Source organism: Marmota marmota, unplaced genomic scaffold, assembly GCF_001458135.2.
Source record: "Marmota marmota marmota unplaced genomic scaffold, marMar, whole genome shotgun sequence".
NCBI lineage: Eukaryota > Metazoa > Chordata > Mammalia > Rodentia > Sciuridae > Marmota > Marmota marmota.
In genome coordinates, this window is record NW_025999932.1 from 44,691,863 (window position 1) to 44,710,640 (window position 18,778).

At 36.8% G+C, this 18,778-nt stretch overlaps 1 protein-coding gene across 1 annotated transcript in view; it reads left to right on the forward strand.

Annotated features, from left to right (window-relative positions):
- Nucleotides 1–16,746, forward strand: part of Vwa8 (von Willebrand factor A domain containing 8) — a gene marked incomplete at its 5' end in the record, with an annotated part of 351,798 nt that extends 335,052 nt beyond the window's left edge. Inside the window, 4 exons of the mRNA XM_048800562.1 lie at nt 293–451; nt 12,198–12,296; nt 13,097–13,335; nt 15,911–16,746. Coding sequence (XP_048656519.1) covers nt 293–451; nt 12,198–12,296; nt 13,097–13,335; nt 15,911–16,019 — 606 coding nt within the window. The remainder of the gene's footprint in view (nt 1–292; nt 452–12,197; nt 12,297–13,096; nt 13,336–15,910) is intronic.
- Nucleotides 16,747–18,778: the final 2,032 nt, after the last annotated feature.

Here is an 18,778-nt window from a genome sequence, read left to right on the forward strand (position 1 = left end):
AAGGCACCAGTCTCCAAAAGGCAACTTTACTAGACTAGATTGGGCCTTGCAAGGGCTCTATTCCAAAGGAAAATCTTTTTCATATGATCCTAACTACCTTATGCAATTTCAGTTACTGAAATTCAATCTACAGTCATCTTTCACCAGCCTGATCAACCTTTTACAGGGTCAAGTCTGCAGCTGATCTGCCCACCTCATGACTAGCACTCTGGTGCCTGTGTGAGCTCCTCAGGACTGCAGCCATTGATGACATTGTAGTTCACAAGCTCTTTTCTGTCATTCCCTCCCTCAGCTGGGGAGCCCACAAGAGAAACCCAAGCGTCTGCGCCTGGTGGTAGATGTGTCTGGCAGCATGTATCGCTTCAATGGAGTGGATGGCCGGCTTGAGCGCTCAATGGAGGCCGTGTGTATGGTCATGGAAGCTTTCGAGAACTATGAGGAGAAATTCAAGGTAATGGCATGATCTAAGGATGATAAGAGTCATCCTTGACCACATCTGCACAGAGTGAGCCCTGAGTTATGGCATGATGATGATAGGTGCTTGGAGACTTTATTCCCAGGCAGACAGAAATCTCCATTCTCTTACCAGCTCATTTGGCTCATTTGCCAGGGCAAAAGTGAGACATTTGCTTCATCTGCTCTGATAATATCATAATTTAAAGGGCTGATTCCTTCTGATTACTACTGAAGAAACTCCACCATTGTGTGACATTAACCATAAGGTTTAAAAAAAAGGAACAGCCACTTAGAAGCACCAGAGTCTGTTGCCCTTGTAACACCCATACCCACACACCGTTTCCCAATCACCAAACAGACAGCCTTCCAAGGTTTGAGCTCACTCCCAGAGTGTGGTGTTCTCAGCATCACTGTCCCTTTGCACATGGGCAATGATTCTACAGAAATGAATGTCTCCCCAGCTGACAATGAAGATGACCACCCTGGCAGAAAAGCAGCCTCCCATTTAAGCTATTTCTATTTTGTTCTTGCAGAGTTTGATGCACACCCTCCATTTCAGAGGTTTGAGAGTAGAGACTAGACTTCCCCATACTGCTGTGTTATCCCCTGACAGAAGCCTACTCGTCTGCTCTTAATCAACCACAGAGAGCACCTGCTCCTCTGGCCCTTTCAGAGCAAATAACCTTGTGTTACCATGGTTATCACATGCCATGCAATTATTATTAAAAGTTCAGTGGAGAGAAATGGTATATGTGTAGACATGTAAAGGACACAGAGTCTATTCATGGATACTGTAGACCTTATTCTGGGTCATACATTTCCTGAGAAACAAGTAGTATTAGTTCATTCACTGTTTAGCTTGACATCCCACCAGCACCTCTGGTTGCTACCTGGGTCATGGCTCTGTGTTATGCCTCATACAGCAAGAAACAGGTCATTTACTTTGGGCTTATTATTAAGCGGACTACCCATTGAATCTCCCAGGGTCCCTTATATGAATTAAGTTCTGCAAGAGAAATTCATTTTAGGATTGACTGCTGGGGAAAGGGCAGCTTTAGACAGTGAATGCTGTGGGTTACTAGACTTTGCACAAGTACAGGATACTAATACAAATATACATGGACTTTTACCATGAGGAGTAGTTATGTTTCCCTTGAAGAACTAGAATGGGTATCCCCTTGTGAGTATTGAAAACCATGGAACTATTCAAGATTCTCACTTTGTCCTAGTTGCCAGGAAGCTTGGTGCCAAAATCAAAGACCCACTATGACAATTTTATTTTGTCTTATGTCTTAAATACTTATATTTAGCTTTTTATTTCCCTTGACCCTCCCTCACCTCAGATGTAAGTTTGTCTTCATTTTTTTAAAAAAAAATTTTATTACTTTTTCATGTTTTGTGGGTCAAAGGAAAATATCAAAAAATTTTATTTAAAAGTATTTCAGATCCTTTCTAGTATATAGTAGAGTTTGATTTCCTATATCACTTGAACCACAGGTGACCAGTGGATTTCTAAAAATCCATCTTAGTAGCATAAATACCTGTATCACACCTAATGTTTAAAAACCTATGGATTTTAACTTGACCCAGAATCCCTACTATTTCCAGAGCTTCTTATAGACCTTCCCTACACATTGTCACATTGGAGTCTTTTTGCTATCTTTCTACCATCTCCAACACATATCTGAGATTCTAGTGACCACAGGCCACTCAGTCTCTGCTAAGCCTCCTGTGGCCTCCTTTGTAGAGGAGAAGAAAGAGATGGGTTGGAACTACTATATTCTGTGAGAGCTTTATATAATTAAATGTTTAGGGATTTAAGTAAGGGGTACACGTAGTATAAAATGTAAAAGGAACAAAAGGAGATAAGAGTGAAGAATAAATCTCTGTCCACCCCTCTCAGTTCTGAAATTCCTTGTCTAATGATGACCACTATTAGTGGGTTTTTGGTCACTTTTCAGAGATATTCAGTGGTATACATCACGTGGTTCCATTCCATGCCCTGTGGTTTGTATGGTTATGTTGATCATATTCAAATCATTTAATCTCTCTGTACTTCCATTTTCTCATTTGCAAAGAGATATAAGAACTAGGAAGGACTAATTTACTTAGAAAACATAAAAAATGTATGAACCAATAATTACTTGAGGAGCTCCTAGTGAAAATTTTGTATTCTTCAGACCAGAATTGCATCAAATGTCTTATCTTTAGGAATTCAGATTTGTGATCTGAGATTCCCCATCCCCAGTTCCAGATGGTTCTTAATGTCTTCCCAAATTTATCCTTCAGCAGTAAAGTATATTTGCTTTGAAACCTTCAGAAGCCTCTGGTCTGGTGTGGTGGTCTAGAGTCTTCCTGTCTCTCTTGGCACTTGCTGTTTTCTGTGTAGTAGTCTCAGCCATCTGAGCTGTAGCTCATTACTATCAAACTTCAGTGGCCTTGTTTAGAGTCTCTCTCCATGTTTTACTCCCCCACATTAGCATGACACATGCCAAACCACAGTGAGCCTAGAGCCAAAATTACTGAGTAGGAAAGGTAATTGGTAATTCAGTGGCAGGACACATTTCCAAAGCATTCAGAGTTTTAAAGTTTTTCATAAGTGTTCTACCAACAGAATTTGATTATTCCCAGGCATAGTGTTCACAGTAGGTCATCTAAGACAAGAGCAACATTATTTGCTTATAATGAGCATAATTTTTAACATTCCTAGAAAACTTAGAGACTACAGTGAAAGGTAGAATAGTAATGCTTATATGAACCATTTTATTTTAGTCAAGTTAATTCTTTTTCTTTTATCTTCATTTTTAATTGGTTCCTCATGATTTCACCCTGTCTGCTCCATCTCAGTACAACTAAAAGCATTCCACTTATATTGGTAATAAATGATGTTTTTTTAATATTTATTTTTTTAGTTATAGTTGGACACAATACCTTTATTTATTTATTTTTATGTGGTGCTGAGGATTGAACCCAGGGCCTCGCACGTGCCTAGGCGAGCACTCTATTGCTGAGCCATAACCCCAGCCCCATGATGTTTGATAAAGTGGACTTTTCTGAAATACTTCATTTGAAGAAAGGACTTTACTGCTTAAAAAAAATATTAAAGGTCAGAGGTGTTAGAAAACCACTATTCCAGGACCAATGCTGGATTATAGCTTCTGAGGGCTTTCTTTTTGGAAGATATGTCATAGATCCTTAGTTCAGTTAGATGATTCACTCCTTCTTTGATAGGTGAAAACAAGGCCTACCTGTTCTTAAAACTAAGAGGAGCCAGCTTTTCATTCCATTTCTTGGGTATACTATTGAATATAGAACCTTGAGGGCAGGAATGACCTTGGAAATTATCTTCATCAACCTCACTTTTACAGATGAGAAAACTAAGATTCAAAAAGGTTGAGTGCTTTGCCCAGTGTCATAGCTGGACCATGAAAAGCCAGGACTTCTGATGTCACTTCACAGCTTTTAGTTGTTTTCCTTCCTATTATTTGTAGTCATTTTATTTCTGCCCAATCAGTGTTTTAAAAAAATGTAATTCAGGATGTACCCAGGGGATTCAAGTCAGAAAAGCCAAGGGAAAGCTGGGCATGGTAGTCCACTCCTGTAATCTCAGCAGTTCAGGAGGCTGAGGCAGGAAGATTGAAAGTTCAAAACCAGCCTCCACAATTTAGCAAGGCTCTAAGCAACTTAGCGATATTCTGTATCAAAATAAAAAGTAAAGGGGGATGGGGATGTGGCTCCGTGGTTAAGTACCCCTAGGTTCAATCCCTGATAACAAAAACTTAAAAATAAAAAAGGAAAGTGAAGGAGACCCAACTTGTTTCTGTCTTTGATTCTGGTGGCTCACATGACCAGCTGAAGCAGGTCCAGAATCTGAATAGCTTGGATGTGAATACACTTAGGGACTAAGTCAGGGGAGCCTGGAATGGCTGTGTTTGTGGGCATCAGAGGAAGTGAAGAATTGGTTTCCTTCCCCCAGCTGAACTGTTAGAAGGTTCCTGAGATCCAGACTCTCAACAGAGATCCACACTGCCAAGTCCTAGTGGTATGTTCATCTAATCTCTCCAGAGCAGACACTACCCAACAAAACCCCTGAGGCCTAAATAGACCTAGTCCTACCCACTGGAGCACCACACATTGAACTGTGCAGCAACCCCACCCTGAAAGTACATAAACTTGGCCTGTGCAGACAAAACTCCAACACATAGCACTTCCCATTTCATCCTACCTCATACTGTGGAGAAGAAAAACTCTGATGCTGACTAAACTCAACTAAAAGAAAGTGCACTTTGCTCTTAATGATAATCTTTTTATTAAATTTATTTATTTATTCTAATTTGTTATACAAGACAGCAGAATGCATTTCAATTCGTAGTACACAAATGGAGCACTATTTTTCATTTCTGTGGTTGTACACAAAGTACACCATTCGTGCCTTCATACATGTACTTAGGGTAATGATGTCCATCTCATTCCACTGTCTTTCCTACCCCCATGCCCCAACCCCTTCACTTCCTCCCCTTTTGCCCTATCCAAAGTTCCTCCATTCCTCCCATGCTACCCTCAACACCCCCATTATGAATCAGCATCTACTTATCAAAGAAAACATTCAGCCTTTGTTTTTTGGGGATTGGTTTACTTCACTTAGCATGATATTCTCCAACTCTATCTATTTACCTGCAAATGCCATGATTTTATTCTCTTTTAGTGCTGAGTAGTATTCCATTGTGTATATGTACCACAATTTCTTTATCCATTCATTTATTGAAGGGCATCTAGGTTGGTTCCACAATTTAGGTATTGTGAATTGTGCTGCTATAAACATTGATGTGGCTGTGTCACTGTAGTACGCTGATTTTAAGTCCTTTGGAAATAAACCAAGGAGTGGGATGGCTGGGTCAAATGGTGGTCCCATTCCAAGTTTTCTAAGGAATCTCCATACTACTTTCCAGATTGGTTGCACCAATTTGCAGTCCCACCAGCAGTGTCTAAGTGTGCCTTTTTCTGCAGTTGACAACACTTATTGTTGTTTGTAATCTTAATAGCTGCCATTCTGACTGGAGTGAGATGATACCTTAGAATAGTTTTGATTTGCATTTCTTTAATTGCTAGAAATGTTGAACATTTTTTCATATATTTGTTGATTGATTGTATATCTTCTTCTGAGAAGTGTCTGTTCAGTTCCTTAGCCCATTTGAGTTTTTTATAAATCCTGGATGTTAGTGCTCTATCTGATGTGCATGTGGTAAAAATTTGGTCCCATTCTGTAGGCTCTCTATTCACCTCACTGATTATTTCTTTTGCTGAGAAGAAGCTTTTCAGTTTGAATCCATCCCATTTATTGATTCTTGATTTTATTTCTTGCATTTTGGGATTCTTGTTAAGGAAGTTGGGGCCTAGTTTGACATGGTGAAGATTTGTGCCTACTTTTTCTTCAAGGGCTCTGGTCTAACTCATAGGTTCTTGATCCACTTTGAGTTGAGTTTTGTGCATGGTGAGAGATAGGTGCTAAATTTCATTTTGTTGCATATAGATTTCCAGTTTTCCCAGCACCATATGTTGAAGAGGCTATCTTTTCTCCAATGTATGTTTTTGGCACATTTGTCTAGTATGAGATAACTGTATTTATTTAGGTTTGTCTCTGTGTCCTCTATTCTGTACCATTGGTCTACAAGTCTATTTTGTGTCAATACCATGCTGGTTTTGTTACTATTACCCTATAGTATGTTTAAGGTAATGACACTCAATCTTCTGTTATATGTTAATACAAAGAATAGAAGAGACAAAAACCCAAACAAATGACCAGCCCAATTTAGAAATAGCTAAGGGTGGGCATCCAGGTCCCACCTATGAATATCCATTGTTATAATAAAAACACAGAGAAATGAAACAAAGGCTGCAGACACCAAACCTGTAAGAGAAACTCAATCTAGATCATTGTAGAACATTTGGCAATGGAAGAATGTGCCCTAAAAAGTCCCATACAACAGAGTGGAAGAAAATCCCTTCCAACAGGTGCAAAAAATTCAATGAATGAATACGAGAAATATGAAAAATAAGCCAACATAGCACTTCTAGGTCATAATTCACCAGGAAATAACCCTAAAAATGTTGAAGTGGATGAAACATCAAATAAATATTTCCAAAGAATATTATAAATATGATCGATGAATTACAAGAGAACATAGAAAAACAACTAAATAAATTAAGTCAGTACAGAATATGAATGAGAAATTCAATAAGGAGATAGAAATATTGAAAAAGAACCAAATAGAAACCTTAGAAATGAAAGACAAAGTAAATAAAATAAAATGTTCAGTTGAAAGTCTGTCTAATAGTGTAGACCATGCTAAAGACAGAATCTCATACCTGGAGAACAAATTAGCCTGCCTTAAACATTCAGACAGTAGTAAAGGAACATAAAAATAAGTAACCATGATTAGAATATACAAGAATTCTGGGACACATGAAGAAGCCAAATTTAAGAATCACTGAAATTGAGGAGGGTTGTGAATTGTGGGCTAATTGAATGGATAACACCTTCAGGGAAATAATAACAGAAAAATTTCCAAGCCTTCACAAGGAGATGGAAATCCATATACAGGAAACATTCAGAACCCCAAATAGACAACATCAAAAAAGAACCTCTCCACAACACATTAAAATTAAAGTACCTAACATACAGAATAAGGATAGAATTTTTAAAGCCTCAAGAGACAAATTTCAGGTCACATTTAGAGGCAGGCCAATAAGAATCACTTCAGATTTCTCAGTAAAAACTCTACAAGGCAATAGGGCTGGGAATGGTGTGTTCCAGGTCCTGAAAGAAAATAACTATCAACCAAGACTGCTGTATTCAGCAAAACTATCTTTCAAAATTGAAGATGAAATAAAAGCCTTCCAGGATATTCAGAAACTACAAGAATTCATGAATACCAAACCAGTACTACAGAACTTACTTAAAGAAATACTCCACAGAGGAAAAAAAAAATCAAAAACCAACCTCAGAACACACAAAACAACAAATCTCATGTGAAGAGTAGCTAAGCAAATGAGAAAGAGGACCAAATTAACTGTGATGAACAAACCAAAATGGAAGGAAATTATAAACATCTCTGTATAATAACATTGAATATAAATGATCTCAACTCTTCAATTAAAAGACAGGCTGGAAGAATGGATTGAAAAACCAGACCCAACTTTGTGTTATTAGCAATAGACACACCATACAGGAAAAGAGATACACAAGCCAAAAGGATGGAATTTGATACACCCTGCCAATGGGGCCCCAAAACAAACATGAGTAACCACTCTCATATCTGACAAAGCAGACCTCAAACTGAAATTAATCAGAAGATACAAAGAAAGTCACTTCATATTGGTACAGGGAGAAATCCAATAAGAAGATAAAACAACAATAAACATTTATGCCCCAAATATGGCTGCAATTAATTACATAAAAAATGCTAATCAAATGAAGCCCCAGATAGACCTCAGTGCACTAATGCTGGGTGATTTTGAAACACCTCTCATGATTAGAGTGGTCATCCAAAAGACTCTTTGGACCTGAAAAAAATTAGGTTCAAATGAACTTAAAAGACATATTTAGAGTATTTCATCCAACAATAGCTGAATACACACTCATGGAACCTTCTCCAAAACAGACATTTTAGGCTACAGTGCAACACTTAAAAAATACAAAAAAAAATTGCAGTAATTCTTTGCATCTTATCAGATCAAAATAAAATGAAATTAAAAATCAACACGACAATACCCTATATAATCACATGGAGTATGAACAATACTCTTTTGAATGATGAAATGACTATGGAAGAAATCAGGGGAAAAATTACAAATTATTAGTTTCAAGTGAGAATAGTGATACAACATACCAAAATCTCTGGGACACTATGAAAACAGTTCTAAGAGAAAAGTTTATAGCTATGAGTGTCTACATAAGAAAATCAGAAACATCCCAAATAAACAACCTAATGATGCATCTCAAGGCTTTGGAAAAAGTAAAACAAACCAATTCAAAAACCAGTAAAAGGAAGGAAATAATTAAGATCAGAGCCAAAATCAATGAATTTGAGAATAAAACACAATGCAAAGGATCAATGACAAAAAGTTGATTCTTTGAAAAGATAAACAGGATTGATAAACCTTTAGCCAAACTAACCAAAACAAGAAGAGAGAAAACCCAAATTAACAAAATTAGAGAAGAAAAAGGAGAAATCACCACAGACATCTCAGAAATCCAGCAAATCATTAGGGACTATTTTGAAAACTTGCATTCCAGTAAACTGGAAAACCTAGAAGAAGTAGATACATTTCTGGACAAATATGATCTCTAAAATGGAATCAAGAGGACATAGAAAACCTAAACAGACCAATAACTTGTAATGAAATACAAACAGTAATAAAAAAGCATTCCAACAAAGAAAAGCATAGGACCAGAATTATTCTTGACTGAATTCTACCAAAATTTTATAGAAAAACCAATGCCAATTCTTCTCAAATTATTCCATGAAATAGAAAGTGATAAAATACTTCCAAATTCATTCTATGAAGCCAGTATCACATTTATACCCAAAACACATAAGGATATATCAAGGAGAGAAAACTACAGACCAATATCCCTGATGAACTTAATCATATATTAGCAAATTATGCTCAACATAATTATGCTTAATTCATCACATAAATAGAATTAAGGGCAAAAATCACTGTAATATCAATAGATGCAGTAAAGGACTTCAACAAAATTTAGAACCCATTTATTATAAAAACACTGAAAAAAACTAGGGATAGAAAGAACCTACCTCAACATCATAAAGGCTATATGTGAAAATCCCAAAGCCAACCTCATAGTAAATGGGGAAAAACTGAAAGCATTTCCTTTAAAATCTGTGACAAGTCAAAGTAGAAATTCTAGCCAGAGCAATTAGTTAAGAGAAGGAAATTTTAAAAGAAGGAAGTAAAATTGGAAAAAAAATAGGAAAGGAAGAAGTCAAATTATCACTCTGTGTAAATTGTATGATCCTATACATAGAAGATCCAAGGAACTGGTAGAGCTAATCAACAAATTTGGCAAAGTAGCAGGTTACAAAATCTACATAAAAAATCAATAGCTTTCCTATATAACAACAACAAATCTACTGAAAATGAAATCAAAAAGACAAAATTCCATTCACAATAGTCTCAAAAAACTGCAAATTTACCTAGGGGTATATCTAATCAAGGGGTGAAAGACTTTTACAACAAAACTATAGAATACTGAAGAAAGAAAATGAAGATGACCTCAAGATGAAAAAACCTCCCATGTTCATGGATAGGCAGAATTAATATTGTCAAGATAGCCATGCTACCAAAAGCAATATACAGATTCAGTGCATTTGGAAGAATAAAAAACTCAGAAGAGCAAAATCAATTCAAAGCCCCAAAAAGTAAGGCTGAAGGTATCACAATACCTAACTTCAAATTATAGTACAGAATTATAGTAACAAAAAACTGCATGGGACTGGCATAAAAACAGACATATAGACCAATGGTGCAGAGAGAAGACACAGAGAGAAATCCAAACTATTGAACAAATGAGCCCATTGGCTGATCCTGCAGTGTAGGCAAAAGCCAAGCCTGAGAAAACATTCCTTGTCAAAGGCAGGATGTATGAAAAGCCTTGACACTGGGCTCTGACATCAGTAGTTATCAAATATTCCAGTAGAGTGGGTTTCCTGAGTACAGCAGGATAGCCACGGGATATTCTTAACAGCATAAAAGCAGGATAGCCCCAATTGTTTTAGCTTTATAACTTTTTAGTGCACAAAGAAGCCTCTTGATAACTCACAAGTCTTGAAAAATGTACAAAGCTTCTGTAGTTGAACTTCCTGATGATGAGACCCTATATAATAAACTTGCCAAACTCATTGTGGGTCATTGTTCCTCCCTCTAAGAACAGTGTCCCACCTGGCCCCAGCTTTGCTTAAAAAATGTCTGTTTTACTTTGTCTCTGTGTTTTTCTTAGTCTCCTATCACCCCTCCTCAAGATCCTTTGTTGTTGTTGTGCTGGTCATGGCACCATACACCTTTAGTCATCAGGTCCTTGACAAAGGTGCCAAAAGGTTGGAGAAAGGACAACCTTTTTCAACAAATGGTCCCCGGAAAATTGGTTATCCATATGTAAAAGCATTGAACTAGACCCTTATCTCTCACCCTGCACAAAAAATTAACTCTTTATGGATCAAATACCTATGAATTAAATGAAAATTCTGCAACTCCTAAAAGAAAATATAGGGTCACAAGCAATAACTTTCTTAATAGGACCTCTAAAGCTCGGAAAAAATAATGCCAAGAGTTAATAAATGGGATAGCATTGAATTTACAGCCCCTATGGAAATAAGTATGGAGGTTCCTCAAGACTAGGGATGGAATCACCATATGACCCAGCTATACCACTTCTTGTTATTTATCCTGAATAATTAAAGTCTTGCAGTGATATATGCATACTCATGTTTGTAGCAGCACATGTCACAATACCTAAGCTATGGAACCAGCCTAGGTGTCCATCAATGATGAATGGATAAAGAAAATGTGGTATTTTTACACAATGGAGTTTTATTCAGCCATAAAGAAAGAGGAAATTATGTAATCTCCAGAAAAATGGATGGAATTAGAAACCATCATGTTAAGTTAAATAAACTTATTTAATGTTTAGTTAAATAAACTCGTGTTAATAACCATCGTGTTAAGTTAAATAAACTCAAAAGTTTGAGGGCCATATGTTTTTTTTTTCTCATATGTGGAAGCTAGAGAGGAAAAAGGAAAATAAAGGTGGGATTGGTCTCCTAAAAACCAAATGGAGAGTAGTAAAGGAATGAGACTAAGGAGTGAGAGGTAGGGAGGGAGGTGGGACATAGTGGGGAGTGATATTGGCCCAATTGTGTTGTCATATTATGTGTGTGTACAAATATGTAACAATATATCCTATCAATATGTCCAACTATAATCAACCTATTAAAAATGAGGAAAAAAAGAAATACAAAAAAATCACATTTTTGGATCTGTGATTTTTATCTCAAAAAATAAAATTACATTTGCCTAAAAAAATTTCAGGAGTAAATGTACAATTTACATATCAGTTTTCTACTCTCAGCATCCCACCAATAAAAGGAGGATATAATAGACAAACAAACAATAAATCAATAGTTCAAGTGATTTGATTAGGCCCTTATTACCTCCCTTTCAATTAACTCAAACCAAGTAAACTTAATTATATCTGCAAGTTCATTTTGCGATTAAGTTAACATTATCATGAGTAACTCCCCATCCTATTTCCAGATCCTGCCCCAGCTTACAGGAAGAAGCTTATAAAGAACAGGTGCACTGGGGCGTGGGATCTTGACGACCACCTTAGAATTCTGCCCATCATTGTTTCTATGTGTGTGTGTGATTGGAAAAAAAAAATTCTCCCTGAAAGTTATGAATGGAATTCAGGGTAGTCCCCGAAGCCCTCATCATACTTTCCACCTCCTACAGAAAGCAGAGATCACAAAAGAAGGTGGATCCAAAATGAGAATCTGTCTGCATTTCAACTATTGATAAACATACATCTGCTTCTGTGCATTTCTTAATGGCCAAATATTGAGCAACTTTGGACCATCAGATTCCAAAGAGATAGAAATGCAGAGGCTCAGTGATAATTCTCTAGTGGACAATGTTTTCTAACTCTCTGATTCTTTGCATAGTATGACATCGCTGGACACTCTGGAGATGACTACAATATTGCACTAGTTTCAATTAACAAAATCCCCAAGAACAACAAACAAAGACTAGAAATTCTAAAGGTAAATATGTTGTTATCTCTATACTGTGAAAACGTCTATCTGATTAGCTAAAGACTATATAAAAAGATTCACTGAAGAAGCAGTAGATATTAGAAAGAAAATGATGTTCTGTTTCACAAACTTTCAAGTTGTAAACAGAAAACACCCATGAGACCTCAAACCCTTTTCTCCATCATCCAAATTTGAATTTTGCTCTGTGCATATTTTTAGAGTACTCAGTATTGGATTGGGATTATGCATCTCAGTATTGCATTGGGATTCTGTAACCTGTGACTCCTCATATATGCTACATGTTCAGTAGAAGGAAAAGAATGATCCCTTGTAGAGTACTAATTTATGCTTTTCTTAGTATCTTATAATAATAAATTTAATTGCACATACTTCAATCTGCAAGAAAAACATGCATGTAATGATTTAAAACAAATTTCCTCCATTGCTACTGATGTAAGTACAATATAACTTTATTGGAAATTTAATCCATTCCTTATTTTTCACCCATGTGATACCAATTCTTATACTTTCTTACATTTTCTCACTTTAAATGGAAACTTTAATTTTAAAAGTAATTGTCAACAGTGATAGTTTGGAACATTTCCTTCTTTCTAACAAAAGTCTACCAAATGCAAATATTACTGTGTACTGTTGTTACTCTGATGTGCAAGTTAAATAAACTTGCTCAGAAACCTGTTACTGACTTGTAATAATTAGCTTTTATGCATTCACACAGTCAATAGAAAAACCATCCTGTTTGTTCAAAGAAGCTTATCACCCCTGACTTTTGCTCTGACTCTTTCCTCCAGACAATGCATGCCCACTCTCAGTTCTGCATGAGTGGAGACCACACATTAATGGGGACAGAACATGCTATCAAGGAAATTGTCAAAGAAGAGGCTGATGAATACTTTGTCATAGTCTTAAGTGATGCAAATCTGTCACGATATGGAATAAAACCTGCCACATTTGCCCAAATCCTTACAAGAGACCCTCAAGTAAATGCTTTTGCCATTTTTATTGGATCATTGGGTGATCAAGCAACCAGGTAAGTGTCATCTCAGGACACTGCAAAAGGCAGGCATAGATAGAATGAGTGCCTGTGTTTTAGTCAGCTTTTTTTGCTGCTATGACTAAAAGATCTGACCAAAACAATTTTAGGGGAGGAAAAGTTTATTATAATTGACTCATGATTTCAGAAGTCTCAATCCATAGCTCAAGGTGAGGCTCAACGTCATGGTAGAAGAGAGTGGCAGAAGGGAGCAGCTCACATGATCAGAAAGCAGAGAGATTCCACTCACCAGATACAAATATATACCCCCAATCCCTTCCCCATGCCCTACTTCCTCCAGCCACACCCCACCTGTGTCCAGTTACCACTCAATTAATCCCAGTAGGTGATTAATTCACTGATTGGATTAAGGCTTTTATAGCCCAACCATTTCTTCTCTGAACCTTCTTGCATTGTCTCACACATGAGCTTTGGGGGGAAACCTCACATCCAAACCATAATAGCCTGACACATGCTGTCTGGTGGAATGAGCACCAGAGGGGAACTGAGTGAGGGACATATAGGAAAAACAATCTAGAGATGCCACTCAAGAGTTTGCAATCTAACTGAGGAGATGTGATGTTTTAGCTTATGTTTAGAGAAGCAATCATAAATTTAAATTTAAATTAACTGTTTTTCAGATTATGTTTAAACTAACAAACTAATTATCAAATTGGTTTGTTCATTAATGTTAGATAATATTTTATGCATTTGGCATCTTGTATCAAGGTCCCAAGCATAGTCTCATCAGTTTGTGTCCAAATCGTATTCAAAATAGTGAATATGTTAGTTTCCTTGGCATAAGACAAAATGTGTATATTTGTGTCTAAGTATTTTATATGTAGACATATATATAGACAGATAGACATGTAGACATACATACATGTATCTCCACATACTTGATTCTCTAATAAGTGATATAAATGTATATATATATATATATATATGTGTGTGTGTGTGTGTGTGTGTGTGTAAGTATCCATAGATATGCCTATGTATGTGTGTGTGTATTTATACACATATATCTGCGTGTGTGTGTATATGAGTGTGTGTGTGTCCACTATTACTGGGCAGACAAAGCAGATGAAACACTTGGAAACCAATTAAGACACCATATATAGTTATATTCTACACTAAATATTCTGAATGTTCACTGAAGAAATTTATGGTCAAACAATAAATACCACTGAGGATGATCTAAAAGGAAAGATCTGGGGAAGCTTTCATAACTTAAATGTACTTATCTTTTAACATTTATCTTTTTGAATGACAAACCAAAATAGCTCATATTTCTCTACATATAATATTTATAAAAAACAGAAAACACAGGTAAAAGTTTATCTGCTAAAACTAACAAAAAAACAAAACTAAACAAAAAATCTTCCTGAGCCCCAAAGGGCCTGTCTTTCCTATTTCTCCTCTTTAACCTGTCATGCTCTGTGATTCAGAGACCATGAACTAGGAAAGGTTTTAGTATCCTGCATGCTGACATCTTCCATCACCTTGCTACAGAATTACTGAGGAAGGTAAAGAATAGACAATATTGTGTCATCACCATCACTTTAATACAACTGACTTTTATGCATTGGCACTTTGCACCTTCTTGTCCTTGAAAGCAAACCATGCTTTTCCTAGTCCTGTTTTTCTCAGCACAGCCCAGTATTAGGCAGATAGCAAACACTAGTTGATCTGAAATGGCTACTTTGTCTTCTAGTAAACAGATCCTGTTTGAATACTTAAGGAAGCACAATAATACCCTTGTGATTTCCTAGGGAAATGGTCCAAAGCCACTGGCAAAAGATATGTTGCAGAATTTTCTGGTTTGCCAGGCATGCCAAATGGATGATACTACACAGGATGGCTGACTTTTATGAAATGTCATTCCAAAACCAGACTCCGTTGCCACAATGAAAAGAGGCATTCCTTTGAATAAAATTGTATCTTGTGGTTTTATTACCTTCAAAAATGTTCTTTTGTTCCAAGTAATAAGTTAGTATTTTTTAAAATTGCTATAAGCTTATATAACCTCAGTATTATCAAAGCAGCAGTTGGAAAAACCAGACTGCAATACACATTTGTGTGAGTTGAGCCAAAAAAGGAGAGGAGGGTGGAGAAAAAATAAAACCACTCAGGATTTAACTGGGCAAAATTCTTGGAGCCCTGTTTTCTAGAAGGCAAAGCATTTAGATGTACAGTATCAGGCCAACACATTTGCTGAACCCAGGTGAGCTAATTCTAGTTGGGTCCCTAGGGCTCTGTTCTACTAAGGAAATATACAATAGCAGAAAATAACAGTCATGAAAAGGAGAATTTTTTTTCCTTTCCACATCCACTCGTTTTCTTACTGCAAGGACCTTCCTTATGGTTTATTGCTTTTACTCTCTCTCTCTCCCTGTTGCTCTTCCAGGCCTTTCATTGTTTAGTGACAGCCAGTTAAATTGCAGGCAGTAAGCAAGGTATTAGAAAGTAAAAACTTCCTTTCCTACCACTTAGATATGATTTGCCATGGAGGAAGATGGAAAGGGATCCTCAATTTGTAATGGTAACTTTCTTTTCCTTCCCCTCCTGGCAGGCTCCAGAAAACTTTACCAGCTGGCAGGTCTTTCATTGCCATGGATACCAAGGACATCCCTCAGATTTTACAACAGATCTTCACCTCCACAATGTTGTCAACTGTTTAAGAAATGCCCTCCACTGCATAACGACCCCAGGATTTAAAACAAGAAAAAGGAATGTTCTAAAGAGAAGACATCTATAAAGCAAACCCATGCAATGACAATATAATTCTAGCATTGCTTGCTTCTTCCTACACTGACTCCATAATCAGGATTCAGAAAAGCAGCCAGAAGCAGACTTGTGCCTGTAAATCTCCAGCCACTGATGGGTTTAGAAATCCTCAGTGGGAGCAAGTTGACCTTCATATAATGCAAGGTCATGGTTAAAGGAAATTGGCATGAGAACTACAGTGTTTGGACTGTTTCAAAAACCTGAGAGGTAAAGAATCCTTGCTTTTGCCTTAACACATCATCCGTCACCTAAGATAAGAGAAAAAACACCATCACACTGAAACTCTGAGACCATGGTCTGACATTGGGATCAAGTCTGTGCAAACCCCACCCAACATGCTGCTGTCTCATAATTATTTTTATTTTCTCCCTCCTCTGGATTGTCTAGCAAACAATAGTTTTATAGTATTTAACCCACTGAAAAGACCTTCCAACAGAAATATTTTATAAAAAGTTGGATTTTCTCAGTAATTCCATTTTCTTGGCCAAAGCCAAAAGAAATCAGGAGATCCTTAGAATGCTTGATTTCCTAGGTGACTTTTAAAAGGCTCTTTGAATAATAAAGAACAAATGTCCTGTTCTCCCTGCCACCACATGGAAGAATAAAGATATCTTGTGTGAAGTTTCCTGGTTCTTCTTGTCTTTCTAGTGCTTCTCAAAAGTTTCACACTACTCTGTTTTGGTGTTCAAAGCACAATGCTCAAAATAACAGATGCTTGTAAGAGATTATCTATTGAGAACATTCATATAAAAATTACTTAATAAAATATAAAAGGCATTATATTTGAACTAAATGGTGATTGGGCATTTCTTTAGCTGAAGGAGAAAGTGAGGAAGGGGAAGAAGGAAGAAAAAAAATTCTCCTTTTCATGACTGTTATTTTCTGCTATTGTATATTTCCTTAGTAGAAAACTAAGAAAAAAAATTCTCCTTTTCATGACTGTTATTTTCTGCTATTGTATATTTTCTTAGTAGAAAACTTAAGTTCTTAAAAAAATAATAACAATGTGTCAAAATGCATTCTACTGACATTATAACTAATTAGAATAAATAAAAAAGAATCAAAATAAATTAATTAAAGACACAAAGCCTTAGAGAAGCTCAACTCAAGAAAATCAGCCATGCTCAGAGGCAAGCAGGGACACCGAGTGGACTAATGCTTATGGCCCTCTCACCCCATACCTCATGCTGCTGCTTATAGACCTACGTGTATATCTTGCTTCCACTGCCTAATTCTCATTTCTTTTAGTCCAGTATCCTTTCTATAACTGGTCCACATTCATAGAGCCAATTTCTTTTCCCTTGTCTTTCAAAAACTGTATCTAAACACATTCACGCAATTCAGAGGACATGGGGCACTGCTGGGAGACATTTCTAACTTCTTCTAACTTGCTGGGCACAGCAGTAAAGCTGAGGAACTGCCCATCTGAATGGCAGCTTTATTCCAAGGGATTCCCCTTTGCTAGTGGGTTCCTGCCTCTTTATCAAACCTTCTCCATGCATAATTACTTGAGTGAACAAAAGTCATACTTTTTAAAACATGGAAAGAATGTTCTAAAGTAATTTCACAACATGATTTGTGAAATGGAATGGGTGAGCAGATGGACGATGGATGGATAAATAAAAAATTGCCTGGGCAGGTGGATGAGTAGAAGAAAAAAATCTATCCTGTTTAGTCAGATATCTATTGCAATTGTTGTTTAAAAAAAAGAAAGAAAGAAAATAAAAAACAATAGAGCACCTGGATTTTCTTAGGCTTTTTTTAAAATTTTAATTAGGTATATATGACAGCAGAATGTATTTTGATTCCTTGTACACAATTGCAGCACAATTGTACAAGATGTAGCATCGCACCATAATGTGCAGTCATACATGCAACTAGGGTAATGATGTCCATCTCATTCCACTATCTTTCCTACCCCCATGCCCCCTCACCACCTTTCCCTCCCCTGTGCCCCATCAAAGTTCCTCTATTTTTCCCATGTTCCCCCAATTACAGATCAGCATCAACTTATCAGAGAGAACATTCGGCCTTTGGTTTTTTGGGATTGGCTTGCTTCACCTAGCACGATATTCTCCAACTCCATCCATTTACCTGCAAATCTGGCTTTTCTTAATTTGTATTAGGGAAGAATGGTGGAGGAGGGAAGGGGGAATAAGATGATTTGTTTTCATTTCTTGCAATACCTAAGAAGTGTGTGTATTTATTATTAAATAAATAAATAAAAGTCCAGATAAGAATTCTAAGCAGCCTTCTTCTCAGAACCTCCAGGGCAGACTTCTGGGCTGCCCAGCCACTGACCCTGGCCCTGACTGGAGCCCAGAGTAATGACGGTCAATAGAGAAATCCTCCTTACATGGAGCAACTTCATGATGTGGCTCTTCTCTTTAACTTGTTTATGTTTTTCCTCCTTGAAAATGAGCTGAGAACCTTATTTTTTTTTTTAATTTTTTATTGTTGGCTGTTCAAAACATTACATAGTTCTTGATATATCATATTTCACACTTTGATTCAAGTGGGTTATGAGCTCCCATTTTTACCCCATATACAGATTGCAGAATCACATCAGTTACACATCCATTGATTTACATATTGCCATACTAGTGTCTGTTGTGTTCTGCTGCCTTTCCTATCCTCTACTATCCCCCCTCCC